Source organism: Stenella coeruleoalba (genome assembly GCF_951394435.1).
Source record: "Stenella coeruleoalba genome assembly, chromosome: 7".
NCBI lineage: Eukaryota > Metazoa > Chordata > Mammalia > Artiodactyla > Delphinidae > Stenella > Stenella coeruleoalba.
The window spans coordinates 33,404,494-33,427,527 of NC_137153.1; the positions used below are offsets into that span (position 1 = coordinate 33,404,494).

General features: G+C 38.7%; 2 protein-coding genes across 4 annotated transcripts in view; one reads left to right on the forward strand and one right to left on the reverse strand.

Moving 5' to 3' along the window:
- Window positions 1–23,034, forward strand: part of CENPP (centromere protein P) — a 225,726-nt gene that overhangs the window by 132,140 nt on the left and 70,552 nt on the right. The gene's annotated exons all lie outside the window — the stretch shown is intronic.
- The window catches only part of ECM2 (extracellular matrix protein 2), a 39,364-nt gene continuing 23,191 nt past the window's right edge, over window positions 6,862–23,034 (reverse strand). For all 3 annotated transcript variants that reach the window (XM_079927558.1, XM_079927557.1, XM_079927559.1), the window contains exons 7-10: window positions 18,089–18,246; window positions 15,829–15,968; window positions 14,152–14,478; window positions 6,862–10,548 (exon numbers count right to left, since the gene is read on the reverse strand). In XM_079927558.1, coding sequence (XP_079783684.1) covers window positions 10,380–10,548; window positions 14,152–14,478; window positions 15,829–15,968; window positions 18,089–18,246 — 794 coding nt within the window. In that variant the 3' untranslated portion in view covers window positions 6,862–10,379. The remainder of the gene's footprint in view (window positions 10,549–14,151; window positions 14,479–15,828; window positions 15,969–18,088; window positions 18,247–23,034) is intronic.

Consider the following 23,034-nt stretch of genomic DNA (forward strand, 5'->3'; position numbering starts at 1 on the left):
AACGGTGTTAAGTGCCATGAAGAAAAGCAAAATGGGATGGGGGATTGTCAGTGAAACGTTGAGGGAATGAGGGGATGTGCCTTCCAAATACCTAGTTCAAGAATGTTCTAGACCATCAAATCCTAGGATGTAAATAATGTATGCTCTTTATGCATAACAGAGGTTGTATATAGTAGGCATTCACAAAAACTTCTGAAAGAAGTGAATTCATGGGTTTGATATGATTTTATGGGTGGTTTTGAATGTTCAAGCATCCTTCATGGTGGACTAGGCTCTGTGGTTTATAATGAGAATTGACTTTATACAGTAGATCATGACCCATGGGCAGTATTCAGCCCACAGATATGGTTTGTTTGGAGCATATGGTATTTTTAAAAATGAGGAAATTTTATATCAAAGTCTAAATTTACCATATCTTAAAAACTAGTTTGACAAAACCGGCCCTGAATTCCTGTGCAGTTCCAGCAATTGGCTGAGCTCATGGCAGCAACCTTCTTCAAATGGGCTTCTGGTTCCTGGCTCTCAGCTCCCATTCTTCTATACCCTGTGCTGGTAAGGACTTGCTTCTGCAACTTGCAGGCTGAGCTCCTGTCATCATCCTGTTGGATGTTTTGCTCTGAAGATGAATTAATGCCATAAATTGTCATTTAAAATGGATTGAGTTGAATTTATAATAAAAATGTAGGTATCAAATATTTTTAAGTAATGCCTCAAAGGTCAGTTTGCTTTCAGGAATGGGTGCAAGTAATGGTTTTGTTTTAAATAAATTTCCAGGCTCTTTTAACTGAGAAGACCTAAAAGCAGTGAGCATATCTAACTTCCAGATCTGTGTTTCTAAGGGCCATTTTTCATTAGAAGGAGCAAGGCCCCTGAGAAAAATGTCAAGTAATAGATCAGGGCCAGGGAATCTGTAAAGGAATTCTGTAAACCTGAAACATTTCATCATACCAGCAGGCACAAAAGCACTCAGAGATTACTGCAGACTGTGAACAGAACATAGAAGCTAGGTGAAGGCATAGTTTGAATACCTCAAATAAGAATGGCAATGGATTATAGCACATCAAATGCAAAATCCTTTTTATAACAGAGGGAAGAGGGCCAAAAGGATCATAGCTTTTTCTGTAGAGGAATGCCAACTAATGAGTACAGAAGGAATCACAGAGTTAGAAAATCACCACTGTGAAACCTCCAACATAGTCACTGATTTAGGCAAAGATGGGAGCTAAAACCACTAAGTGAAAGGTTATTGGATGGCAAGATATTCACACAGACCTAAAGTCTTACCTTGCAGGATATTTCTTAATTACAAGGAGATGAAGACACTACCTTAACCAATGTCTCAGCATCACCAATAACATGCCAGCCCGACATTTTGTGCCTCCTGATATGATACAAAAGGAAGTACATGACATCACTTATGTGGGATTCTTGGCAAAAACGTTTCACCTAAATCTAATCGTAAGGAAACAATCAGACAAATACATATTAGGGGACATTCTACATGATAGCTGGCTTGGACCCTTCAAAAAGTGAAGGGGTGAAACACATAGGCAGAGAATTTCTACTCTAGATTATAGGAGACTAAAGGCAAGTGAACTCTGATTAGATCTTGAGCCACATATACACATACCACACGCACAGCAATTTAGGACATTGTTGGGACAGTTGGGAAAATCTGAATATGGACTGTATGTTGAAACTGAATCGATGTTAAACTTCTGGGGTTTGATAATGTGAGAGAATGTAATCATTGTCTCATGGTTATGTAAGAAAATGTCCTTGTTCTTAGGAGACTTATACTGAAGTACTAGGGTGACATGATATCTGCAACTTAGATTCAGATGGTCCAGCCCCTGTACCCCACAAATACATATATATGTATAGACAGGGATATGGAAAGAGTGAAAAAGATAAAATGAAGGTGACAAAATATTAATTGGTGAATGTAGGTGAAGAATATGTAGATGTTCACTGTATTCTTTCAACTTTTCTATGGCCATAAAAATATTGCTAAATAAATGCTAAATAGTTGTGGGGAATAAGGCAATTTGCCTTAAATTAATTTTAACTCTTTGATTTATCTTTAACTCTAGTGAAATATTTACATGTAAAATTTATTTGAAGTTAATTAAGGTGTTACTCTACCTACAGATTCTTAGCTATTGTACAAGGATCCCTAGAGGATTTAGGATGGGTTTTATGAGCCTTTTGATACATGCAGAGTGTTTGTATATGTGTATTTTTCTGCATAGAAGGTCCATCATAGCTTCTATCATATCCTCAAAGGGAGGGGTCCATCCTTCAAATAGTTAAGAACTACTGACCTAGAGTAGATTTACAATTTATAATGCATTCTTTATTTTGAGTATCACATACTAGTCAGCATTTCAGACAGTTCATGTATAAATTTGGTAATTGTGAATGTAATTCTCAACTTATGTAAAGCAAATGAACCTTCAGCAGATTCCAATTTATAAAAAGATTTGCTTATATCAGCTGATAGTTCAATGTAAGTTTATTTGACCACAGAGATTCTGTTACTTAGAAACACACCATGACATTCTAATAACATGATGTATTCCTTTTCTTTTCCAAACTAATATGTGTTTAGTGCAATCATATGTTATTTTTAATGCAGTCTGCTTTCCCTTATGTGGATTCACATTCTTCACATTTTGTGCAAAGGGAAAAATATGCTAGACTGTAAATTTTTTAATCCATTTTCATGTAGAAAGGGAAATATAATGTCAAAGAAGAAAATCATGCCTTTATATTTTTTAGTTGTGTAATCACTAAGCTCTATTAATCTAGTTAGAAACATTCACCTCTTTGCACATAACAGTGTATGACAGACCAAATTCCAACATGACTTATAGTTTCAACTGTTCCTGTACAGCATGTTGAAGCAATGACATGTGAGTAATACGTTAATATGCCAAAGCGTTGTTTAAGACATATAGGATGAAATGTATCTATATCTATCTATATATAGATAGATAGATAGATATAGATATATAGATATCTAGATATCTATATACACATATCTATACTGTTTACAGTAGATTTTAGTTTCTCTGAAAATCTTTCACAAATGCCTCTGGGTCTGTTGGAGTAGGTTTAATCAAAGCTGATGTTTACAAGGATAGTAAATACTTAAACTCCCCAGGAGAACCATCTGCCCAGAGCATGCTGCACCTGGCCAAGGCTTACATGCAGACTCTTACTGTATCCCCGTAGACCCACTTGTGGGTTATCTCTGAGGTAGGAATCCATCTGCAGGACAGGTTTACTGATCAAATATTCTTCTAGTTTGGCTATTTTACATACAGTTTTTCTCCCTTTTTGGTGTTATATTATTACAGTGAATCACACTTATAAGTTAGAATTACTTTTGTTTCCTATAATCAGGATTTTTTTTTAATCTGCTTCTAAACTATTGCCATATCTATGACAATAAGTAGTTTAGATTCTATGAGTCCTGGTTTTACTCTGTGTTTAGAGAGCCCTTGCTCAGGTAGGGCTTGAGCCCTTGCTTAGCCCTTGTTCTAAGCTGGTTTCATTCTGTTCTGTGTGATGGATATGAGCATGCAGTGACACAGCACAAAGACTGCCAAGCTCAAGAGAGATGCTGACATGACTGCAGAGTCCCACTTGAGTGCAGCCGTCTACAGAGAGCATTTGCTGACTCCTGCCCTGCTGTAATAGGCCCACTCCTTTTTCCACTGTATATCACAATCTAAGGAATCAATGTCCTTTAATAATTAATATATACCATATTATGAGACTTGGCAGCCTTGAGCAAGTCACTGAACCTTCCTACCTGCTGGTTTCCCAATGCCTATCCATGAAGGAATGGACACTCATCTGACGTCCACCCTGTGCTCAGTACTGTCATGGACATCACCTTATTTAACCTTCCCAGCAGCCTTGGTAGGCAGATGTTCTCCTCAATTTCATGGGCAAGGAAACTGGAAATCAGAGTCTAAGTAACTTGACCAAGCCCACAGCTAATAAGGATTCCAGTTCAGACCCAAGATACTCGTTCTTGTTTTTTCATTTCAAGAGATGGACCACCTGTTTCACAGACTTCTAGGGTTTAAGGGCCCCTGGAGTCATCTGGTATATGTTAGAGCTGGCCAGAAACTTCTGTTTTCATAAGTATTTTTTTTGTTTGTTTTGTTTTTGTTGTTTTTTTTTTTACGGTGTACGGGCCTCTCACTGTTGTGGCCTCTCCCGTTGCGGAGCACAGGCTCCGGACGCCCAGGCCCAGCAGCCATGGCGCACGGGCCCAGCCGCTCCGCGGCATGTGGGATCTTCCCGGACCGGAGCACGAACCCTTGTCCCCTGCATCAGCAGGCGGACTCTCAACCACTGCGCCACCAGGGAAGCCCCATAAGTATTTTTAATATTTTTGAATTTTAATTTGACTGAGAGTCTGAATTCAACTATGGACAGTTGAATAATTCATTTATCACCAATTTGTAAGTACTTCTCCTATGAGGAAACTTTCTGTTTTCTAAATAAGGGAAAGAGATGGAATAGATATCCTAGAGGGTTTTACCCAGCCCTTTGAGGTTTCACTTAAACAGCAGAACATGAGTATTTCATTCTTTTATGTCAGCATCTATGAACCTAGTAATTCATGTTTAAATGATGGCTTTGGAAAACATTGTCAAAGTTGCTGTTATGGAGAACAATCAGTTGATTACTAAGTATTACCAGTTGTCAAAGCATGACTTAATTTTTTATAAAATATACTCTGTGTCTTCTAATGTCCATGTCAGGAAATATTAATGAGAAATTATTCCTTATTAATTTTATGACCCTTTATAAATATTTATTGCTTTTCCTTTAAAAATCCTTACATTTTGCAGATTTCTTTTTGTTTTGTTTAGGAGTAGTATTAAGATCAACTTTGGACAACTCATGAGCTGATTGTTTAGACTGAGGAATCAACAGTCATTTTAGTACCTACTTTGTACACAGAATGCAGGGATCCAAGAAATGAATTGTCTCTCTTCTTCTAAGTTTTACAATCTTTTGGGGAAAACAAGATACACCTCCTACCCATCTACCGTACAACACCCCACATGCAAAGAAATAATCAATGCAAACCTAACTCATAATACCAGATCTGTCTTTCATGAGGTTGGTGGAACAGATGCTGAGTGCCGAAGGGAGGGGTCACTTCCCAGGGAGCTGGGCTTCTAGGCACAGCTTGTCTTGTGCCTTGGAAGCTCCTTGAGATCAGATCATATGGCTCAAGTCAGATGGAGACTTACCGTGTACTTGCTCCCCTTCAAATTGGAAGTCGGTGCTCATTAGGGTTCCGCTCCCCTGCCCTTCTCTTCACCTGCCCCTCAATGTGTATCCTTTCCTTTGGATTCCACTCCAGCTGAGTGCATTCCCACCCTCCTGCCTGAATTCCATGGTGACCACCCCCGCCCCCCGCCCAACTTCAGCATATTCTCACCCAAACTGTCCCTTTCTTACAGCTTCTCAGCAGTATCAGTGAGACTCAGAGCAGTTCTCCTTTTTGTCTCCTTTTCTCTTTGTGTGTGTCCCTTACATGGTAGATCACTATCCACTAATAGTTCTTCTCTTTTCTTTTCTTTTATTCTCTTTCTTTCTTTTTACATTTAATCAGTTCATTTTATTTTTAATATATTCTCAGTTATTCATGGCTCATAATGTCCTTCTGAGATTGAGTCCCTCAGAAGACCACAGGTGGTCACTAATTATGGCAAACTTGCCCTCAGACTTAATCTCCACGATGAGAATGTAGATATTTTTTTCTTTCTTTCAAACTCTCTGTCATACCTATTCCTGTTCCTGCTTCTTCTTCCTGTCACCTGTGCTGTGTGGGTCCCACTTATTCTGTTTCTAGATTATTACAGTGGTGGCTCTTTTTCCTTCCTGAAACCATTGCTTTCATGACATAGTCCTCCCTTCAGAGTTTTTTGGTGGTGCACTACATTTCTCATCACAGTAAGTCTGGTCTCTTCTTGCTGGCCTTCCAAGCCATCCCAGGCCTCTTATTTCCTGTATAATCTTTCCTCCACTGGTGAACCTCAACTATGCTTGGCTCATGCCTCTTTTAGTCAGTCATTCCTTCCCCCTCAACTGATTCAAATCCTATTTCAAGGCCCAGCTCAAGCCTGTTGATCTTTTCTTCTCCAAACTCAGTGCTCGTTATTCCCCGTATCATATATACCACAGGCTTCCTTTATTACTCCTGATTTAAATTTGTCAGGGAAGCCATTTTTGCCTATAGCACACAGCATTATGCTTAACATAATGTGTGGCACCAGTAAAAATTTGGGATTTTATCCTTTAGCTATATACCCATCATCTGTGGCTTAAATTTCCACATACTTACCAAATCTAAAATTATCTTGAAACAAGCATTATAATTTATTAACACTTCCCAATGAATTTAAAGGTTTATACTACATAGTTTGAACAGTTATTGGAATAATCACATTCTTCTGTGTGAATGGGGTGTCATCCTCACTGCTCTTAGTGGTGTCCATGCAGACCAGGAGCAGATTTCAACTAGTGTAGTGGGTGGTGTTTTCCATGTTAATAAAAGCAGTCATCCCTAAGAGTAGTTAACTTTAACCTCACAAGCCTGACTCCTAAGGGATGTGTGTAGAGTCATTTGACAATACAAGCCCAAGGAGAGATTGTTGTATCTTCTCGCTCCTGTTGGCAGCACCCGCCAAACCAGGTGCGCTGCACCCTCAGATTTAGAGGTGTGCCATACGCACTCTCAGGTGTCCAGACTTTCCACTTTGTGGTCTTCATTCAGAAGATGCATATTAAGTCCAGACTCAGCCACCTACTCCCTGTCATTCCCAAGCGCCACACACTCACCCTCAGGATGCTGGGGTCATCCTGACCTGCCTTCTCCATAGGGAGTGACACAGTCTGACAGAGACAAGGATGTGAGCCCAGTCTGTGCACGCTACAGCACTGTGCCATGTTGTGCCTGTCCTACAGAACACGTACTCATGCTGACTGCCTTTCAGGGTGTTTCAGGTTGGAGGTCAGTAGTCTTTGGTTGTGGCAGAAGTGCTCAGGGCTGATCCCACCCTAGGAGCTCCAAAGGAACAGACACATCTACTAAACTTCCTTGCTCTGGCATACTCAGAGGTTGGCTGTGTCCAGGCAGCTGTAATCTGCATACCTGAGAAGCATTTCTTCAGACCAGAGCTCTCCAGCGAAGTTCTCTGAAAGTGTGGGAGGAGCTGAGCAGAGGATAAGGACCAGGGACTTTGGCTGAATATTCCTTATGATTCTTAAAACTTGATGTGTCATTTATATAGTACCTTGTCTACTGGTTTCAAGAAATAAGGGTGGTTAGGGAGTCAGGCAGGAACAGTGGCAGCTAACCCTTCCTGATGGTAGCAAAGCAGTTTTGTCTGAAGAGAGTCTGTGTACTTCCTCTTTAGGGACACTTCCACCCCAGGGCACCATGAACTCCTAATGAGCCATGCTTGAAAACCACTGATGTGTTCATCAATGCATTTATAGTCACACAGCATGCTATTTTATAATTGAATCAAGTGATCTCAGAAAAGTAAAATGACTACATAATTATTGGAGACCAAGATGGGCATCCAGGTGTCCTGATTCCTGGTGTAATTATTTCCTTATGATTCTAGGCTATATGTTTCTTTAACCACATCTTATCTTTAGTGCTTTTTGAGCTATTTTAATCTACAATAAGCCAAATCTCAAAATTGAAAAGTTAGTTAGTACTCCTCGTACTTATGTGCAAAGATGACACACGATTAATATTTTCAGACCATAGCTGGGCCAGGATTTCCTTAGTGTACATATGTATTAGTAATTACAGCATATTTCTGAAGCCAAACAGAACACCTCTTTATTTTAAACATTATATATCATGAACAATGTTTGCTATATGGACATTTATCACATTTTTAAAAATGGAATTAAAGCTTCTATCCAGAGTATGATGAAGTTTCAAAGCAAACAAGTTCAATGCTAGACATATTTTATATTTTAAATTATAAAATCAGAAATAAAAGCATCTTACAACTTAAAAACAAAGCTTTCATCAGTCATTCTGATTTTTAGCCTTTCTAGAGATTCTGCTCCCAACAGGGTGTCCCTGAGTGCACAATAGGGTCTCAGTGTGTTCCTGGGCCTGGTGTTACTCCAAGGCTTCCAGGGATTGCTGTGTCTTACTGCAACTTGTGCTGTTCGCACACTCTAGAAACCCACGATCTGGGAGTACCCCCAGGCCCAGGCAGAGGGGCCTCAGGAACTCAGCATGCTTCATTGCATCACCACCCTGTTCTGCTGACTTCATTACACTTGGCCTGTTGATTTGATTGTCTATTTGATTTCCTGCTTATTGCCCCTAACGCAGTATGCATTGCCAGAGAGCAGGGACCTCATCTGATCTATTCATCCCTGTCTCTGTAGAACAGCACCTGGGACACATCTGATTAAAGTCAGAATGAGAAATGAATGCTGGAGTGTTTCAGTATTCGTCTGTGTTGTCCAGGATGCTAATTCTTTTGACTCACCTTATTCAGTTTGGGTCCCCTCTGACACTAATTTTGTTTACTGTTTAGGTTGCCTTTAACCACTTATGTCAATGCGTTTATATTCACACAGCAAGAAGCATTGCACAAGGGTTCTTGTTGATTAAATGAATAACCATATCTTCTTGTTTTCATCTGTCTCTTACATTCAACTTGGCCATTTTAAATTAGCAATGCTTCTACATTCCTCAACTAGTTATAAATCTCAACTTTTGTTCCATAGGATTTTATTTCTCTTCTTAGCAACTTGGCTTAAGCCTTTGACCCTTGATTCTAACAGTTTGTATCATATTATTATTCTTGTTCATTTTGTAATCTCAAAAACCTAGATATTAAGAAAAGGGGCTTAGAAATAACATTAGCTTAAATGGGATAAATCAAACTTACACATTTTGAAAGCTGTCCAGATAATAATCAACTTTGGTTGAATATGCTGGTTGCTGTCAATTTTATATGAAATGTTGGCAATTATAAGTATACTCACCGTGCATACCACACTTCCTAGATGCTTTTTATTCTCTGGTTCTCATAATGACCCTGTGAATTGGGGCTGGAAGGTTCTGAGGATGGTGAGAGAACTATTAAAAGATTGAATAACTGAAGTTTGAAAAATTAGAGTAACCTGCCCAAGGGGGCCAAGACTAGAACTTAAGTTCCTAATCTGGTGTTTTTTCAAGGTACAAAACTGAGAGTAACAAGAAAAGTCAACGTGGTTTCTGTATGTGTCTTTTACAAATTACTTTAGAAATAAAGATAAAAGATCATTATATAATGAAAATTTTAATATATTATATGGTTTTGTTAGGGTCTAGTACATAGTGAATACTAATAGCTTTATGTTAAATTGAACTGAGTAAAAGGATACATTTGAGCAAATTAGGGCAAAGAAAAGAGGTACTAACAATGACCAGAGGAGCAAAAATTTTTTTAAATTTATGCATTAGGTTTACATTTACAAGGTTTAGTCAAGGAAAATTAACATATATTTTAAGCAAACTCCACTGCTTCCCATAAAATCTTTTGATTTTGAGCAAAGAATAATGAGGGTGATCTTAAAATACTGTTAAACTTTTTAGACTTACAGAGAAATTTTAGACTTACAGAAAAATTACAAAAATCATATAGAATTCACATATACACTTCTCCCAGCTTCCCCTAATGTTAATAACCACATACTTAGCCATAGTACAATTCTCAAAACCAGGAAATTAACTTTATAGTAGTGTTTCAATTCCACACGTATAATTAATAAAAGGAACTAAAGCTAAGACAATAATTAAGTTTATTTATACCAGTAATTGTATCATAGGGTCTTATAGAAAATTAATAAATTATTGCTTTAACAGTAGGATAATAAACAGAACACTAGTTCATAAATTCTACCTATTATTTTTTCCTGTTATCAACTTCTTGGTCTTGAACCATAATATACATAATTTTTAAAAGGACTTAGGGAGTTCTTAGCTAATAGCAATACTAAGATCTGTTGTAAAGGACATGCTTATTTTGTTCCAGATTCTTCCAGTCTAGTTCAGTAGCACACAACATCCTATTCTCATGAGAAAACTGTGCAATGAGATGGCCTCTTTCTAGAGTGTAAAACTGAAACCTTCACTAAAACTGCTAGAAGACTAAACCTTGTAGATATGTCTTTGGTTGTTCTTATGTGCATTGGCGAATCAGGTTGGCTAGCATAATGATACTAAGTATAACATGACATTATATCTCTCTTATTGATGAAAGATGCTACTGAAACAGATATGTGAGTATAATTTACAAATGACAAAGAAAAACATGGAATTACTTGATATTTTGTGGTTTAAGAACGACACTTGAATATGATCTTATGCATGAAAATGCGTAGGGTGATATTTCTCTTGTTTTAATATAGTTGTTTTCAAGATGAAGATGTTCCAGGGTTGAATCACCATCTTCTTCAGAATTGCAAATTTGTTCTGGAAGAATATTCCTAAGGAAAAATAGACATGCAAGTCATAAATGATCCAAGTAATATTCTGCCTTCATAATTTAGGAGTTAAATTTTACTTTTGTTTTAAATCTCTTTTGTTTTTAAAATAAAATTGGATCCTTTTCTTATACACCTGAAAAAATTTCAAATATGTCAAAGATCTACATGTGAAAAAATGAAGCCATAGAATAGTAGAATAAAACATGGTCATACCCTGGGAGTGGGGGAAAAATCTTCCTATGTGTGACTCAAAAACCAGATGCACTAAAAGAAAAGATTAATAAATTGACTACAGGTTTGTTTTTTTTTTTAATGCAAAGTTAAAAGACAAATCACAAACTAGGAGAAAGTATTTGCAACTTATATTACTGATAAAGGGCTAATATACAAAGACCTAAAAACCTAGGAGGAGAGGGAAATGAGAAGAAAAAAAAAGATACCTGGGTAACCAGTTTACAGAAGAGAAAATGAAATGGCATGTAAACATGATGCTTAATTTCATTCATGATAAGAAAGATGTAAATTGAAATGATACTGGCATACCACTCTCACCAGATTTGCCCAACGCCCTCCCAGAAAAATCCAAAAGTTCATTAACATGTTCTGATGATGAGGCTCTATAGGATCAAACATCACTGAAGGAAATTCAAACAGTACAGCCCCACGGATAGGAATTTGGCAGTATCTAGCAAAATTACATGTGTATTTTATACCTTTCACTCAGCAATCCCACTTGTAGGGATCTATCCCAAAGTTAGACTGGAAAAATACAAAATTACATTTGAACAGAGTTGTACGTTGTGGCATTATTTATAGTATAAAAAAATGGAAACAATCAAATGTCTATCAATAAGGAACTGGTTGAATAAAATGTTCATATAGTGGAATACTATTCAACTGTAAAAAGGACTGAGGAAATTCTCTACATACTTATATGGAGTGCTATCCAGGATATACTGACAATTTTTAAAAGTGAAGAACAGAAAAATATACACTCTTTCCAGAGAGAAAAAATTAATAATCGTTTGGTGTAATAATTTGTATAATAATTGTGAGAGGCAGTGGGGAATATGAATGCATGTATGTATGCTTATATTTTAAAAAAATAACACTGGGATCATCAATGGGAAATTAATTTAAAAGTTTAGGGGCTTCCCTGGTGGCGCAGTGGTTAAGAATCCGCCAGCTAATGCGGGGGACATGGGTTCGAGCCCTGGTCCAGGAAGATCCCACATGCCGCGGAGCAACTAAGCCCGTGCGCCACAACTGCTGAGCCTGTGCTTTAGAGCCTGCATGCCACAACTACTGAAGCCCAAGCGCGTAGAGCCCATGCTCCGCAACAAGAAAAGCCACTGTAATGAGAAGCCTGCGCACTGCAACAAAGAGTAGCCCCCGCTCACCGCAACTAGAGAAAGCCCGTGCACAGCAATGAAGACCCAGTGCAGCCAAAAATAAATTTTAAAAAACTTAACCTATGGGAAAGGGTGGAGTATGGTATAAGGGACAGGCATAGAAAAAATATTATATAGAAAGTAGCAATTCCTAAAAACCAAAGCAAATTAAAGACCTATCTGAATATTAAGTTGTTGACCTATTGTTACAGAGAAAACTTCTGTATTTAAGCTATACATCCTTCGTGGAACATATTCTTAGGACAAGTAGAACTACTAAAAACATAAAAACTTAATTAAATACTTTTGTTGTTAGTTGTAATAATGGTATTATCATTTTGAAACTATTGTTTATAGTAAATATAAGTTATTGTTGGGAACCTAGATTTTCAGTGTAAGATAAGCAAGTTTAAAACAGAAGCACTTCTCTATAACATTAAATTTGACTTGGGAATATCAGTATGAACTCATTTTTTTTCTTCACAAAATACATATTTCTGGCAGTCCACTGAAAGGCCTTGAAACAGTAACAACACATTTGAAAGGAAGATGCCTGGTGCCCAGATTGGGGCCTCTGAACACGATTCCCCAGTGAGAGGAGCTAGGGCTCTTTGGAAGAAGGCTGGCATTGGGCTGTAGTGGGGAATATAAAAGTGAGCCATTCAAGATCTACAGAGGCCTATCCAAGGACACAGGAACCAATTCGAAGGGCTACCATTGGCCAAAGATGGGACAGTTTAAGAACAATGATTGCAGTTGATTGAAACATTCTTAATATATAAAGCCATAAGTTCATATTGATTCTCCAGAGAAAGAGAGGAAGCCAAAAACAAATTAATAAAGCAAAAATATTTAGGCACCAATTTCTTTTTTATCCTGAGACAGCCACTGTTAAAATTTTAATATATTTTATAGTCCTTTTCCTTTATGTTTAATGCATATATATAATTTTTTCCAGTTTTATAAAGATTGGCATAACATTGTATTAGTTTAAAGTGTACAACGTAATGATTTGATGTATGTGTATGTGGTTGAAATGATCACCACTGTAAGTTTAGGTAACATCCATCACCTCACACAGTTACAAATATGTAACCAACTTCTTACTCTGCTAGGCAGTTTAAAGAAAAGAACTGAGCCTACCTTTCAGAGTAACAAAGTTGCCCTAACTGAAAAGAGAATATTATTTACAGAGGAAGTCCAGCTATAAAATGTGGAAAGAATGACAAAAATAGAAATTCACCATTTTATTACCCCTAAGGAAATAACAGATGCAAGCAATAAGCATCTGTGAGTGAAAAAACCATTGGTTCAGTGGTGGAGGAGAAAGGTTATAATGGAGATATCAGGCCGTGACTGCCTAAGTCCCACCACAATGGAACAGATATTGTATGCCTCCTGATGCAATGCAATAGGAAGCATATAAGCATGACCTAGGAATTATTTTGGCCCAAAAATTTTGACTCTGAATCTTTAAAGCCTTTCCCATCCCCACCTCTTCCCCTATAAACTTTTGACTCTTTCTTTGTTTTATTTTTCAGGAGTTTGTGTTTGGAAATGTAGAGACAGGTAAAAGAGTAAGGGGTATAATCTCCAAGGACAGGCCCACAGAGCTCTGGGATCTGCCTCCCTCGTTGGCTGCACTAACAAAGCGTTCCAGATTAATTCTTGGGACATTCATACTTTCTAGGCAGGGGTGATGACTCTGTCAGCAGACAGAACACACACAGAAAAATGTATCCTCAGAAGTGAGGGAGCTGAGTCTCAATAAATTTATTCAGAATTTTGTCTTCAGAAAAATCTTGATAGAAGCAATTTTAATTTTAGCATATACTTAGGTTTTGTGTTCTACAGATTACAGTGTTTGAAATTACATATGGAGGTGGGATTAGCACCATAGTCTACTGCATTGAAGCCTCACTTGAACATGCCTCTAAGGTTCTAGGTATTATATAATCATACTCTATTTTTACATTTTTTTTACTATGGAAGTTTGCATACATAGAAAAGTAGAAAAAACACTATAGTGAATCCTTACATACTATTATCATCCAGCTTCAACAATCATTAACATTTGCCAATCTTGTTTAATGCAACCTCTTGTCACTTTTTTTCTTTAAAGTAAATTCCAGACATCATGTCATTGTTGTTTAATCCTATATTTTGTCACCCATGACAATTTAAATGGATACTTGAAAAGGCCAGAATTTACCGTATCTTGTTGTTGTTCAATCTCAGAAAATGCAGTGCTTTCATTTCTGGTATCCCAGGTGGTATAGATTTTAATTCATTATGATCCAGAAACAGCTCTCGCAGAGAATGATAAGCCCCATAGAAGGAAACTTGGTCTATGCCATCATCCACAAGTTTATTAAATGACAGGTACAGGTATTCCAGGCCTGGTTCCATGTGACCAAACACAAAGCCAGGGATGCGCTCTATCTGGTTGCCGATGAGCACAAGGTGCAGCAGCGACTTGGGTAGATAGGAGGGGACGTGGTAGAGCTTGTTGTAGGAGAGGTCAATTGATTCTAGATTTCTAGAAAAGAGTAAACAGAGTGGGGACTTCAGGGCAGTGACTGTAAGCTCTAAGTTTTGACAAGCCAGTCAAGATGCTTGTCCATTTTCCTGCCAGTACTCAGTGTGCTGTAATGATTCCCAGTGCAAGTGTGGCTGTATGGTGGTCTGGCTGCAAGGCTAGTGCTCTTACCCGGGTACCACACAGCTGCTTGAGTTCTTCTCTAATAGAGGAGCACCAGAGTTCAGAGAGAAAAACTCATATCCCAGGGGTAATGCTGAGACCCAAAGAGGTCCCCCAAATATCTCTAAGGTCAAACTTGTATCAGAAATGAAGTCCAGAGTCCAAGCTGACATCAAACCGTAAAATCATCTCTGGTTCCAGCAAGAAAGTAGCAGTGTTGAGGGGTTTTTGCATTCTTGTTCCACATTTGATCTGATGACCTGGGATCTGGGACTTGGGGTGAGAATGAGGCATCTAGAAAAGGTTGTTAATAAGCCAGAAGATCTGGGAAATGTGGTAAACTATCTGGCTTTTTTCAGAGCCTTACCTGTGGCTTCTGCCCACCCCATGAAGACTTTTCACCTGATGAAGACTCAGTTGCCCTGCCACTGCCACATCCTGCTGAACCTAATTGGCCCTCAAGGCCTCTTTTCATCTCTCTCCTGCTTCTGAAAGATGCCTGTCCCCATGGTGCCACTCAGATCCCTCATTCCCTCACCACATGACTCCAGATTTGCTCTGATGCAGCTGCTGCCAGGGCCTGACGCTGCTTCCCTGTGTAGCTAATCCTCTCCTTCCTGATGAGCAAGGCCTCCACACTTTGCCCTTCACTGAGGCTACAGCCTGGGGCCACTGATTCCTCTCCAGGAAGATGGGCTCTGCTTTTTGCTTCTGCTGTTGGGTCAGGCATTCTTTAGTCTGTTTTGTAGCACTTGAAATAGAGAAATAGTTTGAAGGAGTGAAGACAGTGTGGTATAGAAGAGTGAATGCTGGTGCTTCCACCTAATGGTGAGGGAGAAGGCGGGAGGAGGGCAGCTTCTTTCCTCACTATGGGATTATCTCACTTAAACTTCATGACTGCCTGTGAGGTCAGCAGAGAGCAGAACAGTGATCAGACCTAAGGTCACACTGCTTGGGCTTAGCACTTGCACACTATAGGGTGTCCCCAGCAGCAGTGACCATGGCCATCCTAACATCAGTCATATCATGAGTGGTTTGAAGTCTGTGCAAATAGCCAAGTTTTATGTAGGGGGAGGTTCACTAAGAAAGAATGCTGTCACCTCCCTCACTTGCCCATGTTCATACCCTGTTTAATAATGGCAAAGGAAAGAAATCATCTAAGAAAGTCAGATTGTAGCATGTACTTACTCTTGATTTATCCAGGCTAAAGAAGCAATTCTATTTTCTTCAATTTTATTATAGCGTAGTACAATGACATTGATCTTTCTGGTATGATTAAAAGAAATTTCAGTTATTTCTTCAATTTGGTTATTTTCTAGGTATAATTCCTATAATTAAGAGAAGAGACTTATTTTTTTCATATTAGTTGATAAATATATTCAATCTCACAGAATTAAAATCAGGTTATAGACTGTTGTCACTAGTGTTAGCTAAAGAGTCTTGCAGCACTTCAAAATGAGTTTATATTTTTAAGTTGTCAGATTTTCTAACTAGTAAAATAAAATGTACTGTCTGTCATGGTTATGGAATAAATGAATTTTATTTAATTATTTTTTAACCATAAAATGATATATGATATAGCATACCATAATAATTGTATAAAGCTTTCTAATTTACAAAACTTATTCACATAAATTATTTCATTTGGGCTTCAAGATCCTAGAAAGTAGGAAATAAGTAGAAATTATCACCATTTAGCAGTAGAGAAACTCAGGCCTGGAGAGATGGCAAGATGTTTGCAAGGTTACACAGCTAATACATGAGGGAAACTCATGCTGGCTGGCCCCAGCTTAGGTCAGCCTGCTTCCTACCAGTCCATGCTGTCTGTAATTTTTTTAGGCTCACATTTTTTAGATTTGTTTGTATTATAATTACTTTAATTAACAGTTAATTAAGAGCCTTCATTTAACATCAGGGTGAAGTTTGCTAGAACCATTAGTAAGTTTTCAACAGCTAGCTGCCTTCAAGTTAAATTCATTTGGCATTACAAGGAATTTTTCACTCAGGGATCTTGTTGGAATTCAGAAGTACAATTGGTATATATATTCAGAGCAACTTTCTATTCCTGTTGTAGTAATTTCCCCCTCTTTGTCATTTAATTTTGGTATTGTTGGAAGTGAGTAAAGTGATTTTTAGCTTTTTGCTTTTACCTTCATACATATTTAGGGGTGAATTAGATCAGTGGTTCCTAAACTTGTTTGTATGTTAGAATCACTCATGAGCTTTTTAAAGTATAAATTCCAACCTAAATCAGAGCACACTCATTTATACGTTGAAACTGCAGCTGTGAAGCAGTGCATTGGAAGGATTCACAGTACATGTACTTGCATGGGCAGCACCTCCCAAGAAGCTAGCGAGAGGGTCTTTGAAAAGAGAAACCAGGGATGAGAGGGTCAGAGGTGGAATACAGACACATTGCTCTTTTGCACTATTCAAGTGTTGTGTGTGTGTTTTACTGTGTGCATGCATTATCTATTTAAAATTTTAATTTTTTAAATATAAATTGTTGACCCCATTCTCCAAAGAACCTGATTTAGCATGTCTGGGATAGGTCCAGGAATCTGTATTTCTTTAGAATCCAAGTGATTCTGAGGTAAAGCCAGGTTATAGAACCTCAATCTTTACAATTTTGGTAAATTCTAAAGGTCTATCTTAATCTGGAAGTAGGAAGAGGAAGCATGGTGGCTGTGGTAGCAGCAGTATCATATTGAGATTAATGGCCCTCTCTTGGCTCACTGCATCCACAGCAGTGGGAAGCTTCATCCTGCTGTCTGATTGTGTATGCGGCAGAAACAGAGCTCAGAGGAGGTGGCCTAGGAGTCAGCTGGATCTGCCAGGCCTCTTTTCTTAATGCAGGAAGTTGGGGCGTACACTCAGCAGGGAAGACCCCCAGAGTCCCCCCTTAGTTAAGTGTGTTCCTTGTTGTAGCAAGAGAGACCACACACTTGGGCAGCAGGGAGTGTCTCCAGAGGGGATGGAGACACGACAGTGCTTGGGCCCTTGGTAGGAGCTAGTTAGAACTAGTTAGAGTTAGAGCTAGTTAGAACTAGTCCATCTTCACAGGGTCACTGCTAGTCCATGTGGGACTCTGGGTGGAACAGACTGGGATGAATGTCACAGTTCCAGTTTGAGACAGTTTTGCAAGTCAAGGTACTTTTTGCAAGTTGTAGTTTCTGTTTGAATACTCAGTTCATCTTCCCTGTTCTCTCCCCAAGAGCCGTCGGCAGAACCAATTTTCACTTTATCAAGATTTTCTACTAGTAGTTATAATTTTGACTCATAATTTTGTATTGTTTGAAAACAGTGCTCAGATTATAGTAAATTCTGTATATAGCACCAAAACTATTGAGTTTAATATGCATCACAATAACCTTTTAAAATATATTGTTTGTTTCGTCATAGTGTACTGTATTTAAAATATAAAATATTATAAGTAAGATATTGGTACCTCAATAGAAGCAGGAAGACCCTGTGGTATAATTCTAAATTTATTTCTTCCCAGACGCAGGTAGGATAGGCTCTTCAAAGGTTTGAAAGCTAAAGAATTGACATTAGTTTCACTGAGACTGTTTCCTTCCAATTCTAAGGTGGCCAATTGATTTAAGTCTATAAAAAAATAAAATTATTGGGACATTAGGATAACTAAAAAACATGTAATTTCTATAGGCTTTCAAAATATCATGTGAAATGTTCAGTTTATTTGGAGGACTGATGTTGTAGCTTCTTTATTTGTATCCCCCGCCCCCTTAGAGCCTTTTCCCTAGTACTTTGCAAATCCCAAATGCTCAGATCAGCCAGGACTCAATGCTGAATGCATGGTCTAGGAGAGGCAGACCTGTAGAGAAATCACTGTTGTGCTGTATGATGAAAGTTTGTAACCCTCATACAAAAACCAAAACACCACACACACAAAAAAAGAAAAAAATATAGGCAAATATCACTGAGGAATGTATATGCAAAAAACCTCAACAAAATATTGGCAAACCAAATTCAAAAGATCAAGTGGGATTTATCCCAGGGATGCAAGGATGGTTTAATATCCACAATAAAAATCAATGTGATACACCACATTAACAAATTGAAGAATAAATGTCAAATGATCTTTTATTATAGATGCAGAAAAAGCTTTTTTGACAAAATTTAACATCCATTTGTGATAAAAACTCTCAACAAAGTGGGTATAGAGGGAACATACTTCAACATATAAGACAAACCTACAGCCAGTTTCATACTGAATGGTGAAAAGCTGAAAGCATTTCCTCTAAGATCAGGAATAAAACAGGGATGCCCAAACTCACCACTTTTATTCAACATTGTGTTGGAATTTCTAGCCACAGCAATCAGACAAGGAAAAGAAGTGAAAGGAATCCAAGTTGGAAAGGAAGAAGTAAAATTGCCACTACAGGCAACATGATACTATATACAGAAAATCCTAGAGACTGCCACCAAAAAACTATTGAACTAGTACATGAATTTAGTAAAGTTTCAGGATACAAAATTAATATACAGAAATCTGTTGAGTTTCTATACACTAACAACAAACTATCAGAAAGAGAAATTAAGAAAACAATCCCATTTCCATCAAAAAGAATAAAAACCTAGGAATAAATCTAAACAAGAAGATAAAAGACCTGTACTCAGAAAACCAAGAGACATTCATGAAAAAAAACTGATTGAAGGCAACACAAACAAATGGAAAGATATACCTTGTACATGGACTGGAAGAATTAATACTGTTAAAATGACCATACTCCCTAAGGAAGTCTACAGATTCAGTTCAATCCCTATCAAAATACCCTTTTGCACAGAACTAGAACAAATAATTCTAAAATTTGTATGGAAACGCAGAAGACCCCAAATAGCCAAAACAATCTTGAGAAAGAAGAACAAAGCTGGAGATATCACACTCCCTGGTTTCAAGCTATAGTACAAACCTACAGTAATTGAAACAGTGTGGTACTGGCACAAAAACAGACCCATAGATCAATGGGACAGAATAGAGAGCCCAGAAATAAACCCATGCATTTATTGTCAATTAATCTGTGACAAAGGAAGTCAAGAATGTACAGTATGGAAAGGAAAGTTTGTATAAGGAACAGAAGCCAGAGGAGGGAGTTGGGGGGCCAGGGCACCCCACAGAGGAAGCAATGGCCAAGCAGTGACTTGGAACGCAGGCAGATGAGAAGTAGAAGGTTGTAGAGGGTCATTCGAAGTATTTGCAAAGACAGACAGGTATGAAATGGCAGCATAATCAAGGATGTATGAGGAATGTAATGCAATGGGTGGGTCCTTTTGCCAGGACACTGCCTGGCAAACCCTCAGTCTCTGAACAAGAGAATTTTAGCAGTGAATTCCCATCACAGTGTTCACTCTTGGCAGACAGTGCAGCCAGATGGACGTTTTGAAAGGAGAATGATCAAAAATTCTCCACACATTCAGATTGAGCTACCAAGAAAGGCCTTTTTACAAACAAGATTTTTCTAAATTGTTTCTACTGGTCTCAGGAGTGGTATGACCAAATCAACTGGAAACTTAAAGGAAAATGGACAGCTCAGCAGTGAAGATACCCAGAGGTATCTGAGTCAGACATTCAGGGTTTAACTTTGGAGTTTGTTCAGTGGCCAAAATTTTCAGAATAGGGGATGTTTTCATATTCAACTCAAGTCATGGATACTGCAGTGAAATGCTCTGTGCAACTCAGATCCTACTCTTAGGCATATCAGAGAAGTAAAACATAGTCTAAGGATAAACAAAAGATACTGCCATCAGCAGTACAGATCATAGATTCTAGAACATGACAAGGAGGAGGTGGCAGTGTATACCTGAGTGGTACGGAAGTGTGAGTGGGGCTAGATTCTCAAGACAGAAAGATGTAGGTAGACATGGGAGGGTGAGGCAGCCAGGTGAACTCATGGAAGCATGAACCCACATGGGTGTGCTCAGGAGTAGGAAAGAGATCAGCCCTGGAGTGGGCCATATGCAAGAGGGGATGAAGGTTGTTGAGAGGGCAGAGGTGGGCTGTGCAGGGCCTTTGTGCACCAGAAAATAAGGTCTGACTTTCCTTCTCTAGGCAACAAGCAGCCTCTGGATAGGGAACAGCATGACAAAATATTAATCTGCTGGTGTTTTTAACATCAGCTGAAGGACAGAGAGGAATTATGGAGGCCAACTAGTAAATTATGATAAGTGATTCTATTTCCTCATATAACCAAAACTCTTTAATTTCCATAACTACAGATACTGAGAATCCAGCATAATTATCTAGTACATAGTTGAGGTTTTGGAATGTAATACAAGTTTTCAGAGGAAAATAGATAATAGAAGTAGACTGGTGGTCATTACATGACCTCACAAGAAAGAGAAACAAAACACAACAATGTAAATTAATATTATACATTACTTTATGGTTATTCTCTGGCTTATGTGTATATTGTATATACATAGATAGTATGTACGTTCCTATATGTAACAGGCAACAGGATGGAGGTAGAGAAGGTTCTTGTAGGTTAGACTGTGGCAGAAAGAGGATTTATTAGCAGGAAGTTGGTAGGAAGTCCTTCCCATTGTGGGCGGGGAGCTACATAACAGGTTATAGACATGGGTAGACTTGTGTGAGAACTTGATCTCATAGATATTCTGACTGGATAGCCACACCACCATCATTGCTAGAAAGGACACCATGATCGTGGGTTTTGTTTTGTTTTTAACATTAATGAAGACAGGAACATTTTTTAGCATGTCCAGTTTTCTCCTGCTATCCCTCCCTTCTATTTTTTCACCTTCCCTTCAATTTTAAGACCTTCCTTTTCTCTATAGTGGGTATGCACATCTCTCAGTGCATTCTGGATGAACTCCCAGCACCTTGGCATAGCATGTGCAGAGCTGTCTGTTGTGTGGTTCCTTCCTACCTTTTCACATCATCTTTTGTTCTTCACTCCCCATCACACACTGCATCCAAGATCCATGAAACTGGATTTCCCATAGCATCCAAATTGTTTTGTTTCTTCACACTTTTGTACATACTGCTTCTCTCCCTGGAGTGCCCTGCTTCCCCACTTCTCTGGAACTATATATATAAAACCTGAAGGGTCATGAGGGAGCTAACAGAAGTGCTACAGACCACTGATGGTCAAGCCAGGGGCTTCCACCCAGAAAAGCAGTGTCACAGCACTGGCAGTGGCCTGTGCTTGGGCTTGCCTTGCTCACTGCCAGCCAACCTGACCATCCACAGCAGTGGGACTCACAGGAGTTGAGGAGCCCCAGTGGCTACAGCAGTCAAGAGAAAACCCAGTACCTGAGGGGCCAGCATTAGAGCAGAACTAAGAACTCAGTACCTGAGGGACCAGCACTGGAACGGGACTAAAGACAGAGGCCTTTGGGCCACACACTACAGGGGCCTCTCTGGACAAGGTGACAGTGCAGAGGCTCCTCACTGGCCGCCTGCACAGGGCCAAGGCCTGTGAGGTGCTCAGACTGTAGAGATGGGAGGTGGATCAAGGAAGAGGCCAGTGTTCACCCTGGAACACAGTCAACCCTCTGGGAATATGGAAATTTTTTCACGAGGGGGAAGTGCGTGTGGAGAAGCAGTTGTAGGAATGTGTGAGAGCACCTTCCAAATAAGGACTTAAAACATGTCATTTTGATAACACTGCTAGAAATACCATCTCACATGTAGATCACATATAACCCATTAGTACACTTGTCCTAAATTAAGTGTTCCTTTGGTCTGTTTCACCTAGCAGTTAGAAATTGAACTTTCTAATGTCTTTTCCATATGACAAAAGACCTTCAAATTTTGTTTGTTAAGTACCCCGAAATCCATCTGGAAATAGAGTATTTCCATAACTCTGTAATCCTCAGATTTGGCAGTTCTCATTATTGTTTTTTCCCCATCACCAGAAGTGTTTTGTCCTTATGAAGTTTTTTGAGGAATGAAAGGAAATAATGGAATTGTTTTATTCCTTTAAAGGCTTGGTTATCAACATTAACCTAATAAATATATTTCAAATCAAATAAAAAATGTTAAGCACTATACTTCAAGAACTACACTAGACTGTTAGGAAGATAAAAAGAAAAATTAGGCAGTTTTTGTCTTAAAGAAGCATATAAAGACATAGCTAGAATTCACAAAAAGGTAAATGTAATACTGCCTCTTTTATACAGAGTTCATAATATGACAACTTTAGTTATCCAGCTAGTCCAGAAACAGTCTTAAGAGTAAATTCCAGTTGTATCAAATGTACAGAATGTGGGGCACCTTCACTAAAACCCATCCATGGGAAAGCCAGGCTGTCGTGGCAACCACACACCCATGGGCATCATTTGTCTTGCCCTGTGGGGTGCATGTGTCTCATGGACAAGTGCCAGAGCAGCCCTCTAGGGAACAAGACTGTC